The following is a 21697-nucleotide window of genomic DNA, read 5'->3' on the forward strand; positions in this document are numbered from 1 at the left end:
CCTCCTGCTGTCTCTGGGCAGACTGCCTTCAGCCCCTGCAAAGTTGGGCTGTGTGCCCCTCTGTCCTCCTTCAGGCCCCTGGTCCCCAGCTGGTGGTGCCAGGCAACTTGCATCCCTGGAGGGTGGGAACCGGAATTCTGTGCACAAAAATGTCGGGCCCAGAGCCCACCTCTTTTGCCTCCCAGTCCCTCTCTAGACACTCCTGGCTGCTGGACACCCTCTTCACTTGTGATGTGTTTATAGTGGAAAGAAAACAAAACCATAGTCACTGCATACTTCTGTCAGGGTTTGTGACCAGTCCACGTGTAGTTGTGGGTTGACTCCAGAACCTGCTCCCAGTTTGTCTGGATTGTTCTGTTTTTCTAACATTGGGGAAAAGTAATTGTTATTAGTGACACAGAAAGATTGCCTTACCCTAAGTGAGTGTGAGAAGCCATAAGGACTGAATTCTGTAGCCCAGCATCCAGGACTGACCCACTAACCCAGAGTCCAGTGAGCATGTGAGTTAAGAGGGAAGCCCATGTCCTGCCGAGAAGGGTCACAAGTACAGCCAGAACCTGGCTTGTGGGTGCGGGAACACTGAGCTGCCCCTCTGGCCTAAGGGAATTCAGCAGCATGTACAGTCAGTCACTCTTGCACTATACCTTCTCCAAGCCAGAAGCCACATTTAATTTCATAAAGAAACATGAAAAAATAACCTGTTGGCCCTGGTTTTTCCATTTGTGTCTATGCATTTTCTCCTTTGCATGCTCCATCCTTCCTATGAAAGTTACCTTTCTCTGCCTTGGGCCTCTCCTTAAACAGAAAGGATGAGCCCAGCATCACCCAGTGTGGTGGGAGCTCACTTACTTGCAAACCATACCCTCAGAGCTTTGGTGGAAAGAAGCGAAGGTGGCGGGAGAAATGCTTCAGACGCTCAGGAGCTGCGAGGACAGCATGTGGTCTGGGAGCTGTCCTGGTATGGGATACAGCTGGCTCGGCTCCTCCAACCACAGGGGCCTGGAAGCCTGTTGGCTCCCTGACTGCTCCCAGAGTCCATGTTTAGCTGAAGTTAGCAAATGTGAATTTGGGGGATTGGCAGTCTGCAATCTTTCTGGGTTTTAGCATCCTCTTCAATGAAATAGAGAAGAATGTGTCCTCCAGGATGGGGACCAGGACACAAGACCAAGAGAAAAGGAACAGGGTCAGCTTTCCTCCCCTTTCCCCTGAGGAAGCAGTCTTCCCAAACTGTTGCCTCCACACACCCTTACACACTGTGCTGTCACAACGCCACACAAGGTCACCACGGCCCAGCACAAGGCCTTCTGCCCCCAAACCCTGCATGTCCTAACTAGAAAGAAGCTACACCACCTTCCAGCCAGGCCATGCCACCTCAAAATAAACCCTACAGGAAAAAAAAAAAAAAAAACCATAAAAATCACACTATGCAACACAAGTCAATCTTTATTGAAAACTGCAGTATTAATACATAACAAGTCTTGTTACAATAAACGTGCTTTTAAGAATTTTAAATCTGAGCTCTACTCATCAGATTGCATAAAAAATTAAAATAGTATGAATTTACACTTAATGGAACTGGCTCAGGATGGATGTTCCATTCCTTTGTATTGATTGACACCGTAAGTTCAATGCAGAGGTGAGGGATGCCTTTAACAATGGAAGACAATGCCGACATAAGCTTAAAAAAAGTACCAAGAAAATGGTCTAAAAAAAGTATTTAAAAATCATTAAAAAAAAAAAAAAAAAAAAAAAGGAACCATTTCCTAGTCAGTCAAAACCCACGTGGCTCCTTGGGACCTCTCCTCAGAGCAGCCATCACGTTAAACCCTGCCAGGAGCACAGCAGAGCCCATCTATTTTACTGACCACTAGTCTACACAAGGACCCATGGGAGACTGACAGGGCTCAGGAGGCCCAAACGAGACACCTGTCATCTCCAACACAACAGCCCTGGGAGCACACATTTCCTGAAGCCCACTGCAGGTTCCCTGAACAGATGCCTGCCTCTCCTCTGTCTCCCTGTCCCAAGTGAGTAAACTTTAAGGTTACCCCTAGGGTTTTCTGTTCTTCAAATGAATGTGGGGGGGGGGGGGACAAATCCTCTAAAACACGTAAGATCAACTTTGCAACTTTCTACCCAAAATGATCAGACCCTCCTCTGCAGCGCGTCATCTGCAAGTCTGTTCAAAATAGTCTTGACGCACCTTCAGAGAGCTCAGGCTGAATAATAAACAGCTCAGGGGAAAAACACAAATATTTGAGATATGCTAGAAACAGCTAAGAAGTCTGCCCTTCCCCTGAGCCAACCACACTCCTCTCTAGAGAACCCCCCCACCCTTAGAAAGCACCAGAAAGAACCAGAAGCTGCCCCTCACCCTCCAAGCACTTGCCCTTAAAACTGCCTGTGAGCCTGCTGAGGGGTCAGACAGGCATCCTGTCCTGACTGGGCAACACCCAGGTTGGCGACGACTAGGGTATCCAGCCATTAGCTGCCAGGTGGGGAGAAGGTGGCCCAACCAGTCAGAGTAATACTGTTTCCAAATGTGTACAGGAACAGGTGAAGAAGGGTGGATTTCCTTTTGAAGTAGGCCCCAATATTGATGTGGTTGGTGTGTGCCACCCTTTCACCACCAACTGGCAGGCACACTCACAGAAACTCATGTGCCAGATATCAGCATATCCAAAATGCCGTAAGAATATATTTCCTCTTATTACAGAAGCGATGGTGCCACCAGATGGAGCAAGGCACTGTACGCCGAGAGTGGGAAGGGCAGGATGCTCACCAACAAGTACCCAGCCCAAGTCTCAAGACCTCTCTCATGTCCTATAAATACATTTGCATAGCACTCAAGAAACAGATTCACAGAACAGCAACTGGTAGGCCTCATTAACCATACCAACAAGAATGTTCTGACAAGATTTAACACAGAAGACATAAAAGGTTCTGGAAGCGCCTTGCCTTCATGCCTCCCACGAATGGCCCTGGTCCTGATGTTGGCCTCACTTCTCAGAGGCAGCGGGTTGATGGGAACATTGCTCATCACTAAACACTCAAGTCACCAGGCCCAGATCCAAACAAAACTTCCATAAGCAGAGAAACAGGCCTCCTGAACCTTGGCAGAGAGGCTGTAGAAGATTTTTTTTAATTATCCATGATGATGATGTTCATGTTTAGAGGAATTAGGTCCTTGCCTACCTGTCTCCACTTCCAAAAGAACCATAATTCAGCTGAAAAGAGTATCAAATTAGGAATGTCACATACAAAAAAAAGGCCGTTTCTCTGTTCCACAATTATGCTTGGGATATCAAATTATGCAATTTTATAACAAGTTCTATTCCTTAATTATTTTTACTGGAACTGCTGTTAAAATTACAATCTATGATAGTTTTGCTACTATTCATATGTCCAGATTCTTACCTACTAGATAAGATCTACCTTTCATTATATTTGGTAGCTGATGCCCTGATGTGAAGAGATTTCCACACAGATGTATTCCATTATGCAAAGGTATTTGATAAAGTCTCCCAACTCACCTTCACAAAAGGGAAAAAAGATTTTAAAAAATTATAGGGGGTAAAGTGTTTATGAGCTGATGTAAATGGGGGCAAAATGCAACCCAACCTTCTTGCTCTTGAAAACACTATTTAATTCAGTGCTTGTGAAAACACTCACCCTGTGTGCACCATGTCTCAAGCAAGCCCAATGAAGCATCCGATATAACTTCTACATTTGAGTGACTCCACCCTTACACATAGGATGTGTGTGTGTGTGTGTGTGTGTGTGTGTGTGTGTGTGTGTATGTGTGTTTTCCCATTTTGATGTTTAGGGCTTTTTTAAAGCATACACTAAAATCATATTTTCTCCTAATCTATTACACTAAACTGGGAAAATGGACTTTTCTGTTACTTGATCAGTTCAGCCCTGGAACCCTTGGAACCTCATGGATATTATAAACCATCCACCGTACAGATGGAATAACCAGCACAGAGCTAAAGTAGACACAAACTGTGTGCCTGGGGTACATGGTACACACACACACACACACACACACACACACACACACACTCTCTCTCTCTCTCTCTCTCTCCACACACACACACACAGACACACGTGGGTTAAGTGCTAATGAAGCAATTTAAGGTACTTATCAGTAAGCACACTATGTTAAGAGACATTAGGAATAAGGAACCTTCTGTTTACAATGATCCATGCAAAAATATTCCTAAACTTCTTATAAAATAACATGTGAAAAAAGAAAATTATGGGGTACTTACTATAAAAAATAAGGTTACCAAAGGCTCAGGGGTCAGGTGTCCCACTCAGGAAATGGGGCCGAAAGCCAAACCAGTGCCAGAGCCCTGACCTAGCTGCCAGAGACGTAAGAGCAGGGTCCCCTCCCCAACCAAAGCCCATACACTTGAAATGATGGGGTGAATAGGAGCACACCCACCCCCTGACAGACTGCTGAAAGGGAACAAAACCCTCACCCTCCCACCCCCTCTGTGAACAGACACACTCCCACTGATACAAGCTGGGCACATTTAAGCAAAAAAAAAAAAAAAAAAAAAAAAAAAAAAAAAAATCCCCTTCATTTCTTATATACAATATTCTGACTTTAAACACAAATTCCTTTCTAAATAAATCCTGGCAGGCAAATGCATTCTGATGCTGCCTGGGCCCTTGCTGTCCATACCTGCTTTGTGCTGAGAGCCCTCAGCTACAGATGGCAGACAAGGCTCACAGACCAGAGGCACCAGCCCCTCCCTCACACCTCCCCAGACCCATCTCCAGAAGTCTCCTCCAGATGGTGTCAGATGACAAGGCCCCTTCAGGTGGATGGGCTGAAACACAGCCACAGCCCTGCCTCTCTACAAGAAACAATTTCAAATCGAGTTTTGTTCCCTTTTAATAGTTCTTTTAAATATTTAACTTTCTTCGTAACAGACAGCTGAAATCTTTGCCCTTCGTTGGTGGGGGAGTGGTAGAGGACAGCAATGCCTACATATGTTTTCCATACTGAAACTTCTGGGGGCGGGAGGGACGAATGGTTTTCTAAGCTAAACAAAGGAGAAACCAATACCTCCTCCAAGTGTGACTGTTTCTCCTTCACACATCTTCCATCCCAGGAAAATAATTTAGTTCTACATAAGACTTTCCCAATAAAGACACAGAAAACCTCATCTCTACGTGTAGGAGACTTGTAATGAAAATTGAGATGGCAGAGAAAACTGCTTTGCTGATACACAGACAACCTCTTGCCCCTAACTGTACTGGCCATACAACTCTATACTTTCATGATCATCTCTAAGAATGTCCACACCACAATGTTTAGGCAAGCCTAAACGGCAAGGAAAGGGACGTCCAGAAAGCTGGCTGTGCCCCAGGCAGTGGTGGCCCACCCTGCACTTTCCCTGTCCCTGCGACTCTCTTCCCGTGCAGTCAGTGTGAAAGAAACAGATGGCTGAAAACTCAAAGTCCACGTTACCAACTGGCAACCCACATCAACCCCAAAGGCTGAAGAATCATCCAAGGGATTTCAGATACTCTATGAAGAAATTCACTTTAACACTTATAACTTGAAGACTCTGCATACATTACAACAGTGCATTAGTGATACAAGTTGTAAAATGCTTTTCCATTCCTTTGGGTTTTGCATATGATGGTTTTGCATCAGTCACTGCAGGTAGATTGAGCAAGCTTTGTTTTTTGTTTGTTTTTTTTAAACATGCATTCAACTAGATATGATTCAGAATAGATTAATACTCCCTTTTTATCATTACAGTTAGCTAAAAAATTGCCAGGCAGCCCACAAAACAGGAATTGCTTTAAGACCAACCCACAGAGTCAGTTGGAAACTAATGGCGCTGGGACCTGCTGGGCCGGGCCAGAGTAGTGTTAGCTAAGTGTCGAGAGCATTAAGAAGAAAGTCCAGGTTGGAGGCGCGAGGCCTGCAGCACCAGCTGTGGAACCTCCAAGATGTGACTGCACAGCTCCATCCTCAAACCTGGCAGGGGGAGAAAGACAAACATGGTCACACGGAGCACCCCTGGCACCGCTGCTCCAAAAAGGAATTTCATTTAAGTCAAGGAGGACAAAACCCACTAGGACCAGAATGGGCAGCAGTGGGAAAGGCCACTGCTCCTGGTTGCCACACACCTTAGAGAGACTCCTGGTTACAACCAGAATCCTAGTTCCTGTAGGAGGCACTAGGAGATTAGAGCACAGACTAGGAAAGGAACAAAGTATATATATAGTGTACACAGCAAGTACTCAATGGTTTCCTTCCTTCTACTTTCTAAGAGTCCAAATAAGAACAAATCTTTAAATGCCACACTGCCCTTGGATTAAGAGGGGCATTTAAGCATTTTTCTTGTTAGTGCTTAAAATATAGTAGATTTGTCATTCTGTACTGGAAAAAAAGCCAACCCAGGTTTCACCAGTCACTTACATTTGCAGGGTGATCACCACTGAGGGGGCACGTAGCTGTAGGTGGGCGTTCCTGGGGCCCGATACGTGGGCACAGTGACTGGGTGGGGGGCAACAGGAGTTGGGGAGTGGGCGGTCAGCAGGGTACCTGGAAGAAAGAGCAGCTGTCTCAATGGCAGGCAGCACTACCTACATGAGGCTAGCCTATGTCACCACGCAGCTCCATGCTGCCTTTTGAAAAGAGAGCTCTGGCCTGTCCTGCTTTAACAGGAAGAGGGGTGGTCATGACCTAGACTGCTGTCAGAATTCAGATCATACACAACTCAAAGTTGTATAAACACAGCAAGCTCATATGATAATGTCTGTAGAAGGCTCTGTGCCTTCCCTTCATATAAGCATACTCAATGATTTTTGCAGATCAGATGATAATCAACAAATTAATCATTATTTACCCTTAAAAAGAAAGATATTCAGGTGCCTGGGTAGGTTAGTCAGTTAAGCACTGGACTTCAGCTCAGGATCTCCCAGTTCATGAGTTTGAGCCCTGCATTGGGTTCCTCAGGGACAGTGCAGAGCCTGCTTGAGATTCTCTCTCTCTCCCTCTCTGTCCCTCCAAACACCCCTCCCCAAATAAATAAGCTTTTACAATGAAAAAATTTTTAAAAAGGAAGGAAATTTGTCCATGCTACCCATGGATGAATATACAGGATGTCATGCTAAGTGAAATAAGCCAGTCACAGAAAGACACACCCAATAGGATTCCACTTACATAAGGTATCTCAAGTAGTCAAACTGATAGAAAGTAGAATGGTGGTGGCCAGGGGCTGGGGAGTGGGAGGGTGGGGCAGGGGAAAAAGAGAGCTGTTATTTAATGAGCACAGATCTTCAGTTTTGCAAGGTGAAAGAGATCTGTTTTACAACAATGTGAAAATACTTAACACTACTCAACTAATACAGTTAAAAATGGTTAAGATAGTAAAAATTAAAGAGAGGGAAGGAGGGAGATTCTAAACTACATGACCTTGTAAGTACATGAAGATAAATGTATTTTCCCTATATCTGCAGAAAACTCAGCAACTGAGTCCATCTGTAAATCAGCATAACCTCCAACCTAATGGCCTCACCCTGCTTTTCTTCACTTCCCATCTTCCTGCCCACAACCAACCCAGGGCCTGCCATCTCTCCCTTCACGTGCCTCAAACATGCAGTTTCTGTCTGTGCCTTCACAGAAAAGTATGGGAAAACCAAATACAAGGGAGACTCTGAGCAGAAACACACATGGTATCCTAACACACCTTTCTCTCTGGCACAATCTCCCTATATTGGAGTTAAAGGGGGAAAAAAAAGAGAGAGGGAGGGAACAATATTAAAACACACACACATAGCCATGGGCAAGCAATGACATCTTCCGTACTTGGCTGCGTGCCACAGACAACCCATATGCCCACTGGGGGCTCACAGGGAGATATGCACATCCTAGCCAGGAGTCTCATCTCTCTGTGATGTATTTTCCAGAGCAAGGGAAAGGGAAGCCTTGGGAAATAAAGGTGACCAATGCCAAAGATTTTCTATAAGAGGCTGTTATGTCCATGAACACAAAGCCAGCTTTCCTAGATTCATGCAAACACCAACATTCACACAACTTGCCCTGCAGCCTACACTAAAGGGGAGTTATCAGGAAGGCCAGCCCACCCAGATACAAACTGATCACCTTCTGCCCAAGCTTGGTATGTTCACTGGTATGCCCCTCAGCCCTACTGCTAAGGGCTCAGCTCACCTGTCTAATACATTGATCACTATCCACTCATGCCCTATGGGGAGGGTACTTGGTTCTTGGCTGGTCACACCTCTCCTCTCAACCAAAAGAAGAAGGGGAAGAAATGAAAGGAAGGGAAAGAAGGATCATATGCTGTTCCTTTCCCAAAGAGTATGTCCTTCCACACAACTCAAGCCATTGAAAAATCAAACCAAGGGTCAGAGAATTAGTGAGCTCTCCCGTCTCCTGGCTCTCATAAAACAGGCAACCCAGGGTCAAGGACTCACCTGCTGACATGGCCATAGTGGTCCCAGCCACCATGCCCATGGTGACGCCATTGCCTCTAGGTGGAGGGATGGGAGCAGGGTACACAGTTGCTGGCATGCCGTTGGGCTGCACCACCGTGGTGTGGTGGATGACATGAGGGGGTGCTGCATACAGGGGCTGTGTGTAGTACGTGCCCTGCTGCAGGGAGGAAGAGAGACAAATACCACAGGGCTCCATACCTCATGGGTCAGAGTCCAGAGAGAACCAACCCTTCCCACACACACAATGCCCAAGAGCACTTAATTAAGGGACCCATAGCACACCCAGGCCTACCTGTGCATAGGGGCTCTGCTGGGGGTAGGCACTTCGCACAGGGTACACAGCAGTCTGGTAGGGGTTGGGGGAGGAGGAGTATGGTGGCACTGCCCCGCTGGTGGGGGAACAGGACACTTTGTAAGGTGTGCCAGGAGTGTAACCTGAAACAAAGAAGCCAGTGGCCAGTGAAAACCCAAGAGATTTCCTCTAAGATCAGGATCAAGACAAGGATGTCCCTCCCCTCTTACCACTTTTATCAACACATTACTAGAAGTACTAGCGACAGCAACCAGGTAAGAAATACAATGGGGCGCCTGGGTGGCGCAGTCGGTTAAGCGTCCGACTTCAGCCAGGTCACGATCTCGCGGTCCGGGAGTTCGAGCCCCGCGTCGGGCTCTGGGCTGATGGCTCAGAGCCTGGAGCCTGTTTCCGATTCTGTGTCTCCCTCTCTCTCTGCCCCTCCCCTGTTCATGCTCTGTCTCTCTCTGTCTTAAAAATAAATAAACGTTGGAAAAAAAAAAAAAAAAGAAATACAAGGCATCCCTACTGGTAAGGAAAAAGTAAAACTATCACTATTTGCAGCTGACATGACACTATATACAAAAACTAAAGACTCCACCAAAAACTGTTAGAATAGATGAATTCACTGGGGTGCCTGGGTGGCTCAGTCGGTTGAGCATCCATCCAGCTCTTGATTTCAGCTCAGGTCATGATCCCAGGGTCAAGGGATTAAGCCCAGCTGTGGGCTCCGCACTGAGCGTGGAGCCTGCTTGGAATATTCTCCCTCTTTCTCACTTTCTCTACCCTCCTCCCTCCCTCTCTGTGTCCTTCTCCCTAGCTCACGCTCTCTAAGTAAAAAAAAAAAAAAATTATAACAAATTAATGAATTCAGTAAAATTGCAGGACATAAAATACACAGAAACCTGTTGCATTTATATACACTGATAACAAAGTAGCAGAAAGAGAAATTCAGACAACCATCCCATTTACAACACCAGCACCGAAAACAGTAAAATATCCAGAAATAAATTTAACCAAAAGGGTAAAAGACCGTATACTCTGAGAACTGTAGGACAAACTGATGAAAAAAAACTGATGACAACACAAATAAATGGAAAGAGACACCACACTCACGTACTGGAAGAATTAGTATCATTAAAATGTCCATACTACTGAAAGCAATCTACAGATTCAATGCAATCCCCATCAAAATACCAATAGCATTTTTCACATAACTAGAACAAACAATACTAAAATTTGTGTATGGAACCACTAAAGACCCCCAAACAGCAACAGCAATCTTGAGAAAGAAGAACAAAGCTGGAGGTATCACAATTCTAGATTTCAAGATATACTACACAAAGCTGTAACCAAAATGGTGATACTGGCACAAAAACAGACACATAGATCAATGGAACAGGATAAAGAGCCCAGAAATAAACCTACATTTATATGGCCAATTAATCTACAACAAAGGAGGCAAGAATATACAGTGGGAAAAAGACAGTCTTTTCAACAAATGGTGTTGGGAAAATTGGGCAGCTACGTGCAAAAGAATGAAATTGGACCACTTTCGTAAACTAGCCACAAAAATAAACTCAAAATGGATTATTAAAGACCTAAATGTGAGACCTGAAACCTTAAAACTCCTAAAAGAAAACAGGCAATAATCTCTTGGACATTAGCCTTAGCAGCATACTTATGGATCTCTTAGGCAAGGGAAACAAAAGCAAAAATAAACTATTAGGACTACATCAAACTAAAAAGCTTCTGCAAAGCAAAGGAAACAATCAACAAAAGACAACCAAACTACTGAACGAGAGGAGAGATCTGCAAATAAATCTGATAAGGAGTTACTATCCAAAATACACAAGAACGCCAAAATAAAAGAACCCAACTGAACAGTGGGCAGAAGACCTGAATAGACAGTTTCCCAAATAAGAGATCAAATGGCTAACAGACACATGAAAAGATGCTCAACATCATTCACATCAGGGAAATGCAATCAAAACCACTTTGTGAAGTGAGATATCACTTCACACCAGTCAGAATGGCTACTAACAAAAAGACAAGAAACAGTAAGAGCTGGTGAGGAGGTGGAGCAAAGGGAACACTGGTACACCTTGGTGGGAATGTAAATTGGTGCTGCCAGTACAGAAAACAGTATGGAGGTTCTTCAAAAAATTAAAAACAGAAATACCATGTGATCTAATAATTCCCCTACTAGGTATTTACCCAAAGAAAATGAAAACACTAGTTTGGAAAGATACATACACTCCTATTTTTATTGTAGCATTATATACAATACCAACATACGGAAGCAACCCAAGTACCCAAAGACAGAACAGATAAAGATGTCATGTACATGTATGTACACATACATCCACACACACACACTCTCACACACACAGTGGAGTATTACTCAACTACAAAAAAAAGAATGAGATGTCATTTCCAATAACACAAATGGACCTAGAGAGCATTATGTTAAGTGAAGTTAGACGGAGAAAGGCAAATACCGTAAGATCCATGTGATTTCACGTATATGTGCAATCTAAAAAACAAAACAAAACAAAAACCAGAAACAGACTCATAAGTAGAGAACAAAGTGGTGGTTGCTGGGCTGGGCAGGCAATGGTAATGCGTGAAAAGGTGAGGAGGATTCAGAAGTACTAACTTCCAGTTATAAAATAAGTACGTCATGGAGAGGAATAAAAAGTACAGCTCAAAGAATACAGTCAGTAACATTGTAATAACACTGTACGATGAGAGATGATGAATACACTTATTGTGCTGTATAGCACACAGAACTGGATCACTATGTTGTACACCTGAAACTAACATAAAATTTAAAAAGAAAAGAAAAGGGGCGCCTGGGTGGCGCAGTCGGTTAAGCGTCCGACTTCAGCCAGGTCACGATCTCGCAGTCCGTGAGTTCGAGCCCCGCGTCAGGCTCTGGGCTGATGGCTCAGAGCCTGGAGCCTGTTTCCGATTCTGTGTCTCCCTCTCTCTCTGCCCCTCCCCCGTTCATGCTCTGTCTCTCTCTGTCTCAAAAATAAATAAAAACGTTGGAAAAAAAAAAATTTAAAAAAAAAAATAAAAAGAAAAGAAAAAATGGCTTTAATTCAAACCCACTTTTGACCTGGCACAGGGAGGAACCAAGCAGTGTTCTAGCCCTGACCGCAGTCAAGATGTGACACTACTATGGACCAGTCCATCCTCCACAAAGATCTGACCTCATTTCCAGACCTGATACATGTATGTGTGTGGGGGGTAGGAGCAGGGGGCATTTGGGGGAGAAGGAAAAAACCAAGGAGAAAGTTCTACTGACAGTATACTCAACACAGGAACAGAAAAGATATACCTGTTTTGTAGGAATACAAATGGGTACACGTCTAGGGCACAATCTAGCATTAAATGTCTGTCTTTACATCCCCTAAGTCCACCAAAAAAAAGCATAGATTGGAACAGACTCAACTGTAAAAATGCTCATCACAGTATTTATCACAACAAAATAAAGTGGGGGGGGGGGAGAAATTATCAAGCACCAGGGCTATGGTAAAAAGATTTGACTTAAGACAGTAAGGGGGCACCTGGGTGGCTCAGTTGGTTAGGCGTCCAACTTGGGCACTTGGGCTCAGGTCATGATCTCAGTTCATGAATTCAAGCCCCTGTCGGGCTCTGTGTCGACAGCTCAGAGCCTGGAGCCTGATTCAGATTCTGTGTCTCCCTCTCTCTCTTTGCCCCTCATGTTCTGTCTCTCTGTCTCTGAAGACACAATCAACATTAAAAGAAATTTTTAAATAAAAAAAAATTTTTTTTAAATAAACTTTAAAAAGTTGAAAAATTTTAATTACATTATTGGACTGTGGTTAGAAGTGTACATATATTTTGTTATTAATTTAAGAGAGAGGGGCGCGTGGGTGGCTCAGTCGGTTAAGGGTCTGACTCTTGATTTTGGCTCAGATCGTAATCTCACTGTTTATTAGATAGAGCCCCACAACAGACTGTGCACTAACAGCGCAGAGCCTACTTGGGATTCTCTCTCCCTCTCTCTCTCTGATCCTCCCTGTTCACTCTCTCTCAAAATAAATAAATAAACTTAAAAAAAAAAAGTTTAAGAGAGAGAAAGAAAATGAATGACTCCCAGGAAGTACACCAGCTCTAAATGATGCTTTTCTCAAGTCACATGAAAGAAATCCCCCTTTGACAAGGACCAAGTCAGTCTTGGAAGTTCTTCTAACTGTCCTGTACTTTGTGTGCCTAGGTTCACTCCACAGAATGCCCTTCATGGCGTTCATTATGAAGATGCTGATAAAGATGATACTGTCCAAAAGGTCACCCAGTCCCAAGTAGTAGAGCAGGTACAAACCCAGACCTGACTGTGAGTCCTGACTCCTTTGTCCAAACCAGGCAACTCCCAAGCTCAACTACTTTGTTTTCACCCTGAAGAGTGAAAAGACCCTTCCAGGTTTCCCTAAATTATTCTGAAATTCGTTTTAACTGCGAGGTTAACTCTAAGTGGCAACAACAAATAGCCACTCTCCTCAGGTGCAGTGCTTCCATCAACATGACTGGTCACAAGCGTGCCCACCATGCACCATCATCTCACTGATCCTAATACAATAAACTAATTCAGAAAAAGAAGAAGCTATTTGAGGAAGTGAAAACACACAAGCAACAAATTCATGACCTGGATGAAAAATTGGAGAAAAGAGAGCCTCTAAAAAACTTATCACTATTCCTAATAAGTAAGTCCAAGACCATTTTGTCACTGTTCAAACTGCAAAAAGAGCTTGGAGTTTTGAACTGCATACAAGGTGGAAGCTGCCAACCTGAGTGAGCTTCCAGGAATACAGTATAAATCCAAAACAATGAAGACCCAGGCATACAGCCCTCCACAGAGAGGTTCTCTGATTCAGAATCACTCTTTTGGTCAACCACATGCACTGAAAGAAGGTGAAGTCCTTCACTCACAACCAATGAACGGTCAACCTACAATGCCTTTCCTTTCTTCTTCTAATGGAGGCCAGAGGCCTACTGTTGCAGAAATCCCTCCAGCTGGCCCCAGGTCTCTTAAGGTGGCTTTTGTAACACCTGCCTCATATGTATGCTTTGTTGAAGATGGTGAGAGGACTCCAAAAAGCTACTATGTGTATGCACCTGTGAGATTATGATTGAATGGTACATTTAAAATTTGTGCATATGTAAGTTTCATGTGAAAACGAAACTAAAATAAAACTGCAAACAAATATGTATATATTTTTGAGAGAGAGAGCACAAGTGGGGGAATGGCAGAGAAAGAGGAAGAATCCCAAGCAGGATCTGCGCTATCAGTGCAGAGCCCAATGTTGGGGCTCAAATTCACGAACTGTGAGATTATTACCTGAGCTGAAATCAAGAGTCAGATGCTTAACCAACTGAACCAGCCAGGTGGGTACCCCAGAGCTGCAAACAAATATTAACAACATGCACACTGGAGTAAATGGGGTCAAGTGTAATTGATGTCCACAACTTACTTTGAAACACGTCAAAAAGTAAGATGGACTGAAGGACAGAGGGATACGTATGTGATACAAGTAAAATGTAAATTTTAAATGTTGATTGTAGGGGCACCTGGCTGGCTTAGTCAGTGGAACATGTGACACTTGATCTCAGGGTCTTGAGTTTGAGTCCTACATGAGGTACAGAGATTAAACAAATAAAACTTAAACAGAAATAAAAGTTGATTTTAAAAGATTTTATTGTGGAATCTTGGCAGTCCACAAGAGGTTCAATGTGAATTTGTTTTCAGTTTCTCTGTATACTGGAAAATTTTCACAATAAAATGTTGGAAAAATAGTCATTTCTACTAATGACAGCAATGGTTTTTAATGTAGGTTATCTTACTGCATATTCTTGTAACTATGAGCTATGTCCTAACACTAACCAGAAAATTTTGTGTTTTTATATAGGCACCTTTTATCCAACACTCAAGACAAATCAGTTTCAAGAAATAAAACCCTGTCTCCCAGTCACGTTAAAAACTGAGTGTGTGCTAGGCTAGGCACCTTCTTTTTGCTGCTGTTGTTTTTTATACAGCACTAGACCCACCGTGTCACACAGGAGACCCTCAACAGGAAACTTAAAATACACACAGACCCCTATCACACAGCATCCAAAACTGACATGGCCTTCTAAAATAATTGTTAGACTTGTCAACCATTCACAATACAAAACCAAATACCTTCACTGCTCAGTCTTTTAAAAATATTAATAGCTTTCCAGATTCTCCTTTCCTAAAAAGACCATCCATAGCAATGCAACCCAGACAACAAAATGATTAGAGCGCTTCTCCTTTCACTCTCATCAAACAAGTGAGTCACCAATGGCTGACTTCCTCTTAGGGAAACACTCATGTATAGGGCCACTGTTCTGAGACTGCAAATTGTGAGTGCCAAAAACTTTTTGTAGTAGAATAGATCATTTCTTCTAAAAGTACTATATACCACACAAGATTTTATATAGTAAGTTTCTGAGCATAAAAGATGTTTATTTAGAAAATTCTGAACAATAGGGGTGCCTGGCTGGCTCAGTCAGAAAAGCATGTGACTTTTGATCTCAGGGTTGAGTTCAAGCCCCATGGTTTGTGTAGAGATTAAATAAATACTTAGAAAACAAATCTTTAAGAAATATTTAAGGGGCGCCTGGGTGGCTCAGTCGGTTGAGCGTCCGACTTCGGCTCAGGTCATGATCTCATAGTCTGTGAGTTTGAGCCCCGCATCGGGCTCCGTGCTGACAGCTCAGAGCCTGGAGCCTGTTTCGGATTCTGTGTCTCCCTCTCTCTCTCTGACCCTCCCCCATTCATGCTCTGTCTCTCTCTGTCTCAAAAATAAATAAATGTTAATAAAAAAAAAAATTTTTTTTTAAATTTAAAAAGAAAATTCAGATCATAAAATGTATGTGAGGAGGAAAGACCTGCACCAAAACACAGCACCATGAAATCTCAAAACACTGGAGACAAAAAAAAAAAAAAAAAAAAAATTACAGAATACCAAAGAGAAACACAGGTTATATTACAGTCAATCAAGCATCAGCAAAGTATCAAAATTCTCAGCAGCAACAAAAGCTAGAAAACAATTAAGCAATATTCTCAAAATTCTGGGAGGAAATAATTGCGAGCCCAGAATTCTATAAGCCAACTACTGAAGTGAGTGCAGAACAAACTAAGTAAACTAAGACACGGAATCAAGCAGAAGGAAAGGACACGAGCAACTCAAGATGATGGAGAAGAATAACCCCCAGGATAAGGCCTCAACTAGGATACCAGGTCCAGGGAGGTCAGAGCAGTTGAAGAAAATAACCACTCACCACAGGATGCTCAAGTGGTCACATACCAGGAGTGGGAAGGAGAATGAGGTTATCTGTAAACTATGTGCATGTTAAACCTTTAATTTAAACAAGACAGAAACAGATCCCATGACTCCACAACCCAGTAACACTGTAAGGCTTTTCTCTCCTGTGTGGCTGCCATAAATGAAGTTTATTTTTTAAACAAACCTGGGGTCTTACTTCATGGACATAATTCAAATCTTCCCCAATTCATCCTCCATCCAGCCCTGCAGGGCAAAGCAACCAAGGAAACTATTTCATCACTCCTAGCAACATTTTTTCCTCCCTTTAAAATGTGTGCTGGTGGGGTGCTTGGGTGGCTGGCTCAGTCAATTAAGCATCTGATGCTTGTTCTGCTCAGGTCATGATCTTGCAGTTCGTGACACAGGGTTCCAGCCCTGTGTCAGGCTCTGTGCTGGCAGTGCAGAGCTTGCTTGGGATTCTCACTCGCTCTCTCTTTCTGCTCCTCCCCCCTCATGTGCACACCTCTCTCTCAAAAATTACATAAACGTTTTTTAGAAAGTAAAAAAAAATGTATGCTGGTGGGTGGGGAGATGGGTTACACGCATGATGGGTAATAAAGAGAACACTTGTTGGGTTGAGCACTGAGTATCGTATCTAAGTAATGAATCTCTTAATACTACACCTGAAACTAATATTACACTGTATGTTAACTTACTGAAATTTAAATAAAAACTTAGAAAATAAATAAATATCCCCCCAAAATATGTGCTAATGTAGTGTTTGAATCACTTTTTAAATAGAGTTTACTACAAAGAATTGAATGTGTTCTTGGTGACTTTACATGATAATGGTAAATATTAATTTCAGATACTCATGACTAAACAGGGAAGTGTGAATGTGCATCCTCAGGGCCACGGGAGCCTGACTGTGCATGCTGCTTGCCGGAATCCTCAAACAGCACAGCTGAGGGAACATGTGAATTCATTATACAAATGCCAATAATGAGAAAGAATGAAATCTTGTCATTTGCAACAACATGGGTGGAACTGGATGGAGGGTATTATGCTAAGTGAAACAAATCAGTCAGAGAAAGACAAATATGTATTCTCACTCATATGTGGAATTTGAGAAACTTAACAGAAGACCATAGCGGAAGGGAATGGGGAAAAAAATAGTTTCAAACAGAGAGGGAGGGAGGCAAACCAAGTCTCTTAAATACAGAGAACAAACTGAGGGTTGAGCAGTGGGGGTGATGGGCAATGAGGAGGGCACTTGGGATGAGCACAGGGTGTTGTATGTAAGCAATGAATCATGGAAATCTACTCCCAAAGCCAAGAGCACACTGTATACACACTGTATGTTAGCTAACTTGAATAAATTATATTAAAAAGAAAAACATTATACAAATGCTAAAAATGAAATAAAATAACTTTCCCAGGAGTGATACAGTCTGGATTTGAGCCACATCTAGCTAACTCCACAGCCCAAACTCTTTCCAATGTATTCCTCTGATTCTAAGAAAGGACAGCCCACTCTGGCTGCATGGGTACTCAGCTTGTTACACTTGTCCATGAGGATGAAATGAATGATGCCTCCACCTACAGGTTCAAGTAATGGAATCTTTCAGCAAAAGATATGACATCTCATTACAAAGTTCTCTAAACCCTCATCATGTCACACCTAGAAGAACTAAGAAATAAGCAATATTAGGACTACTAACTCTCTGAAAGCCAATCTCCACAAACACACCACCTGTACTACGTTAGTTTTATCTACAAACGTGGTGTGAAGAGAACCAGAAGGCAGACTGAGAAAACAACAGAAATGGAAACAAACTTTAACTTTTTTATAAGGACAACTCTGGCTTGCTCATCAGGTGAAATGAAAGGCCCACGGAAAATGAAAATTTTTATTTTTATTTTTTACATTTATTTATTTTTGAGAGACAGAGCACAAGTGGGGGAGGGGCAGAGAGAAGGAGACACCGAATCTGAAGCAGGCTCCAGGCTCTGAGCTGTCAGCACAGAGCCCAAAGTGGGGCTCGAACCCACAAACCGTGAGATCACGACCTGAGGTGAGGTCAGACGCCCAACCAAGTCACCCAGGCGCCTCAAAAAGGCAAATTTTTAAATTCACAGTATGAAAACACTGAGTAGATCCTAGAAAAAGATGGGAGCACAGCCATGGCCCAGACTCAGGTAAGGTAGCTGAAAGCACTGCGAGACACTGGAAGGACCTTCAAAGTGCCTTTTATTTTCTCATTTGCAAGTTTCATATACATCTTTATCCTGGTTTCTTCCCAGATTATTTTTTATTCTCAGCTTACTTTGTCATTCACAAATTTCATATACATCTTTATTCCCAGCTTTTCCTAAAAATCAGAGGGTCTGACAATACTGCGCCAGCAGTCTGGCAGCTGACAACTCTGGCATCTATCAGCAAATGCTCCTCTGAATGAGGCAGCCACCGTTCCCAACAATGCCATTACTCCCACCTGCCTAACCCAGCCTTGTGGTTACAACAACCTGAGAGCAGTCATGGCAAAGTAGCAAGAAAGGACTTATCTCCCACGGGAGAAGATGGAAGACACCCAGAGGCTCCCACGGGAGAAGATGGAGGACACCCACAGGCTCCCACAGGAGAAAATGGAGGTCACCCAGAGGCACCCACGGGAGAAGATGGAAGGTACCCAGAGGCTCCCACGGGAGAAGATGGAGGACACCCAGAGGCTCCCACGGGAGAAGATGGAGGACACCTAGAGGCACCCATGGGAGATGGAGGACACCCAGAGGCTCCCACGGGAGAAGATGGAGGATACCCAGAGGCACCCATGGGAGAAGATGGAGGACACCCAGAGGATCCCACGGGAGAAGATGGAGGACACCCAGAGGATCCCACGGGAGAAGATGGAGGACACCCAGAGGCACCCACGGGAGAAGATGGAAGACACCCAGAGGCACCCACAGGAGAAGATGGAGGACACCCAGAGGATCCCACGGGAGAAGATGGAGGACACCCAGAGGCACCCCACAGGAGAAGATGGAGGACACCCAGAGGCACCCACGGGAGAAGATGGAGGACACCCAGAGGTACCCACGGGAGACGATGGAGGACACCCAGAGGTACCCACGGGAGAAGATGGAGGACACCCAGTAGCACCCAAGGAGAAAGCTGACCAGATCTACAAACACCAAGCTTCCTCTTGGGGAGCTATACACGCTGGGCAAGGAGAACAGCTTTGCCAGCCTCAAACAAATCTGAAGGTTTTTTGGTAAAAGAATAAAAGAGTTGGAAGCTTTTAGTATGCTTTTACATTAACTTGTACTCCAAGAAAACATGAGAAGTGAGCTGCTCTAAAAAATTCTAGAATGTGACATTTTAGAGTGATCTGCAGCATGATCATACATGGTAACAAACAAGTGATTCCTTTTTCTTTCTTTTTTTAAAACATTTTATTTTTAAGTAATCTCTACATTCAATGTGGGGCTCAAATTCGCATGCTCCACTGACTGAGCCAGCCATGTGCCCCACAAACAACTAATTCTTATGCATGAACTTCAATCCATTTTTACCACCATATGCAAAAACTAAGCCAAAATGGGCCACAGACTTAAATGTAAAACCTAAAACTATGAAACTTCTAGAAGAAAATAGAACATCTTTGTGATCTGGGTTAGGCAAACATTTCTTAGAAATGATACCAAACGTATGACCCATAAATTAACAAAATGATAACCTGAAAGTGATTAAATTTATTTACTTATTTATTTAATGTTTATTTATTTTTGAGACAGAGAGAGACAGAGCATGGAGGGTCAGAAAGAGAGGGAGACACAGAATCTGAAGCAGGCTCCAGGCTCTGAGCTGTCAGCACAGAGCCCGACGCGGGGCTCAAACTCACAGACTAGTGAGATCATGACCTGAGCCGAAGTCAGACGCTTAACCAACTGAATCACCCAGGCGCCCCGAAAGTGATTAAATTTAAAAGCTCTTGTTCTTGGGGTGCCTGACTGGCTCAGCTGTGGAACATGTGACTCTTGATCTCAAGGTTCTGAGTTCAAGTCCCACATTGGGTGTGGAGATTATGTAAAAATAAAATCTTTAAAGAAAAACATAAATTAATAAAAACTCTTGCTCTTTTAAAGACAATGTTAAGAGAATGAAAAAAGCTACAGACCAGAAGAAAATATTTGCAAATCATGTATCTGAAGAACTCTCAAACTCAACATGAAAACAAACTCAAAACTGATATACAGTGAAAGATGTACACACTCGACCAAAGACATTACAAATGGCAAATAACAAAAAAAAAGGTCAAAATTATCAGTCGTTAGGTAAGTTCAAATTAAAACTGGAATGATATACATTACCACACACCCACTAGAATGGCTAAAATTAAGAAGAATGGCTACACCAAGTATTGGGAAGAACTGGACCTCTCACACACTGCTGATGGGGAACATAAAATGCTACAACCATTTTGGAAGACAGTCTGGCAATTTTTTACAAAGTTAAATATACACCTGCTTTAAGAACCAGCCACTCCCCTCTGTATTTACTCAAGAGAAACGAAAGCATATATCCATACAGACTTGTACACAAATCTTCATAGCAGTTTCATTGATAACAGCCCCAAACTGCAAATAATCCATACGTTCACCAACTGGGGAATGGGTAAGCAAACTGTTATTTTCATACAAGGGAACCTCACAATAAAAAGGAATGAATAACTGATAAAGACTACATGGAGGCGCCTAGTGGCTCAGTCGGTTAAGTGTCCAACTTCGGCTCAGGTCATGATCTCATGGTTCATGGGTTTGAGCCCTGCATTGGGCACTGTGCTGACAGCTCAGAGCCTGGAGCCTGCTTTGGATTCTGTGACTCCCTCTCTCTCTGCCCCTCCCCTGATCAAGTTCTGTCCCTCCCAAAAATAAAATAAACACTAAAAAATTTTAAAAATTAAAAAAAGACTACAATACGGATGTTAATTACAGAAGAAGCCAGTCCTCCCCCCGCCCTGAAAAAGTACATTCCATATGATTCATTTATACACAAATTTTTTTTTTTTTTTTTTTTTTAATTTTTTTTTTTTTTCAATGTTTATTTATTTTTGGGACAGAGAGAGACAGAGCATGAACGGGGGAGGGGCAGAGTGAGAGGGAGACACAGAATCGGAAACAGGCTCCAGGCTCCGAGCCATCAGCCCGGAGCCTGACGCGGGGCTCGAACTCACGGACCGCGAGATCGTGACCTGGCTGAAGTCGGACGCTTAACCGACTGCGCCACCCAGGCGCCCCAATATACACAAATTTTAAAATACAATAGGGGCGCCTGGGTGGCTCAGTCGGTTAAGCGTCCGACTTCAGCTCAGGTCATGATCTCACGGTTCGTGAGTTCAAGCCCCGCGTCAGGCTCTGTGCTGATGGCACAGAGCCTGGAGTCTGTTTCGGACTCTGTGTCTCCTTCTCTCTCTGACCCTCCCCCACTCATGCTCTGTCTCTCTCTGTCTCAAAAATAAATAAACGTTAAAAAAAAATTTAAAAAAAATACAATCTATAGTGAGAGAAAACAGATCAGTGATCTCCTGGATGAGTGGTG

At 43.4% G+C, this 21697-nt stretch overlaps 1 protein-coding gene across 5 annotated transcripts in view; it reads right to left on the reverse strand.

Annotated features, from left to right (window-relative positions):
• Positions 1–1425: 1425 nt before the first annotated feature.
• The window catches only part of FAM168B (family with sequence similarity 168 member B), a 36882-nt gene continuing 16610 nt past the window's right edge, over positions 1426–21697 (reverse strand). For 4 of the 5 annotated variants that reach the window (XM_030323574.2, XM_030323576.2, XM_030323578.2 and 1 more), the window contains exons 4-7: positions 8783–8925; positions 8470–8647; positions 6449–6574; positions 1426–6004 (exon numbers count right to left, since the gene is read on the reverse strand). In XM_030323574.2, coding sequence (XP_030179434.1) covers positions 6462–6574; positions 8470–8647; positions 8783–8925 — 434 coding nt within the window. In that variant the 3' untranslated portion in view covers positions 1426–6004; positions 6449–6461. The remainder of the gene's footprint in view (positions 6005–6448; positions 6575–8469; positions 8648–8782; positions 8926–21697) is intronic. The other variant, XM_030323580.2, reaches the window with a different exon arrangement.

This window comes from Lynx canadensis, chromosome C1 (assembly GCF_007474595.2).
Source record: "Lynx canadensis isolate LIC74 chromosome C1, mLynCan4.pri.v2, whole genome shotgun sequence".
In the NCBI taxonomy this organism is placed as follows: Eukaryota; Metazoa; Chordata; class Mammalia; order Carnivora; family Felidae; genus Lynx; species Lynx canadensis.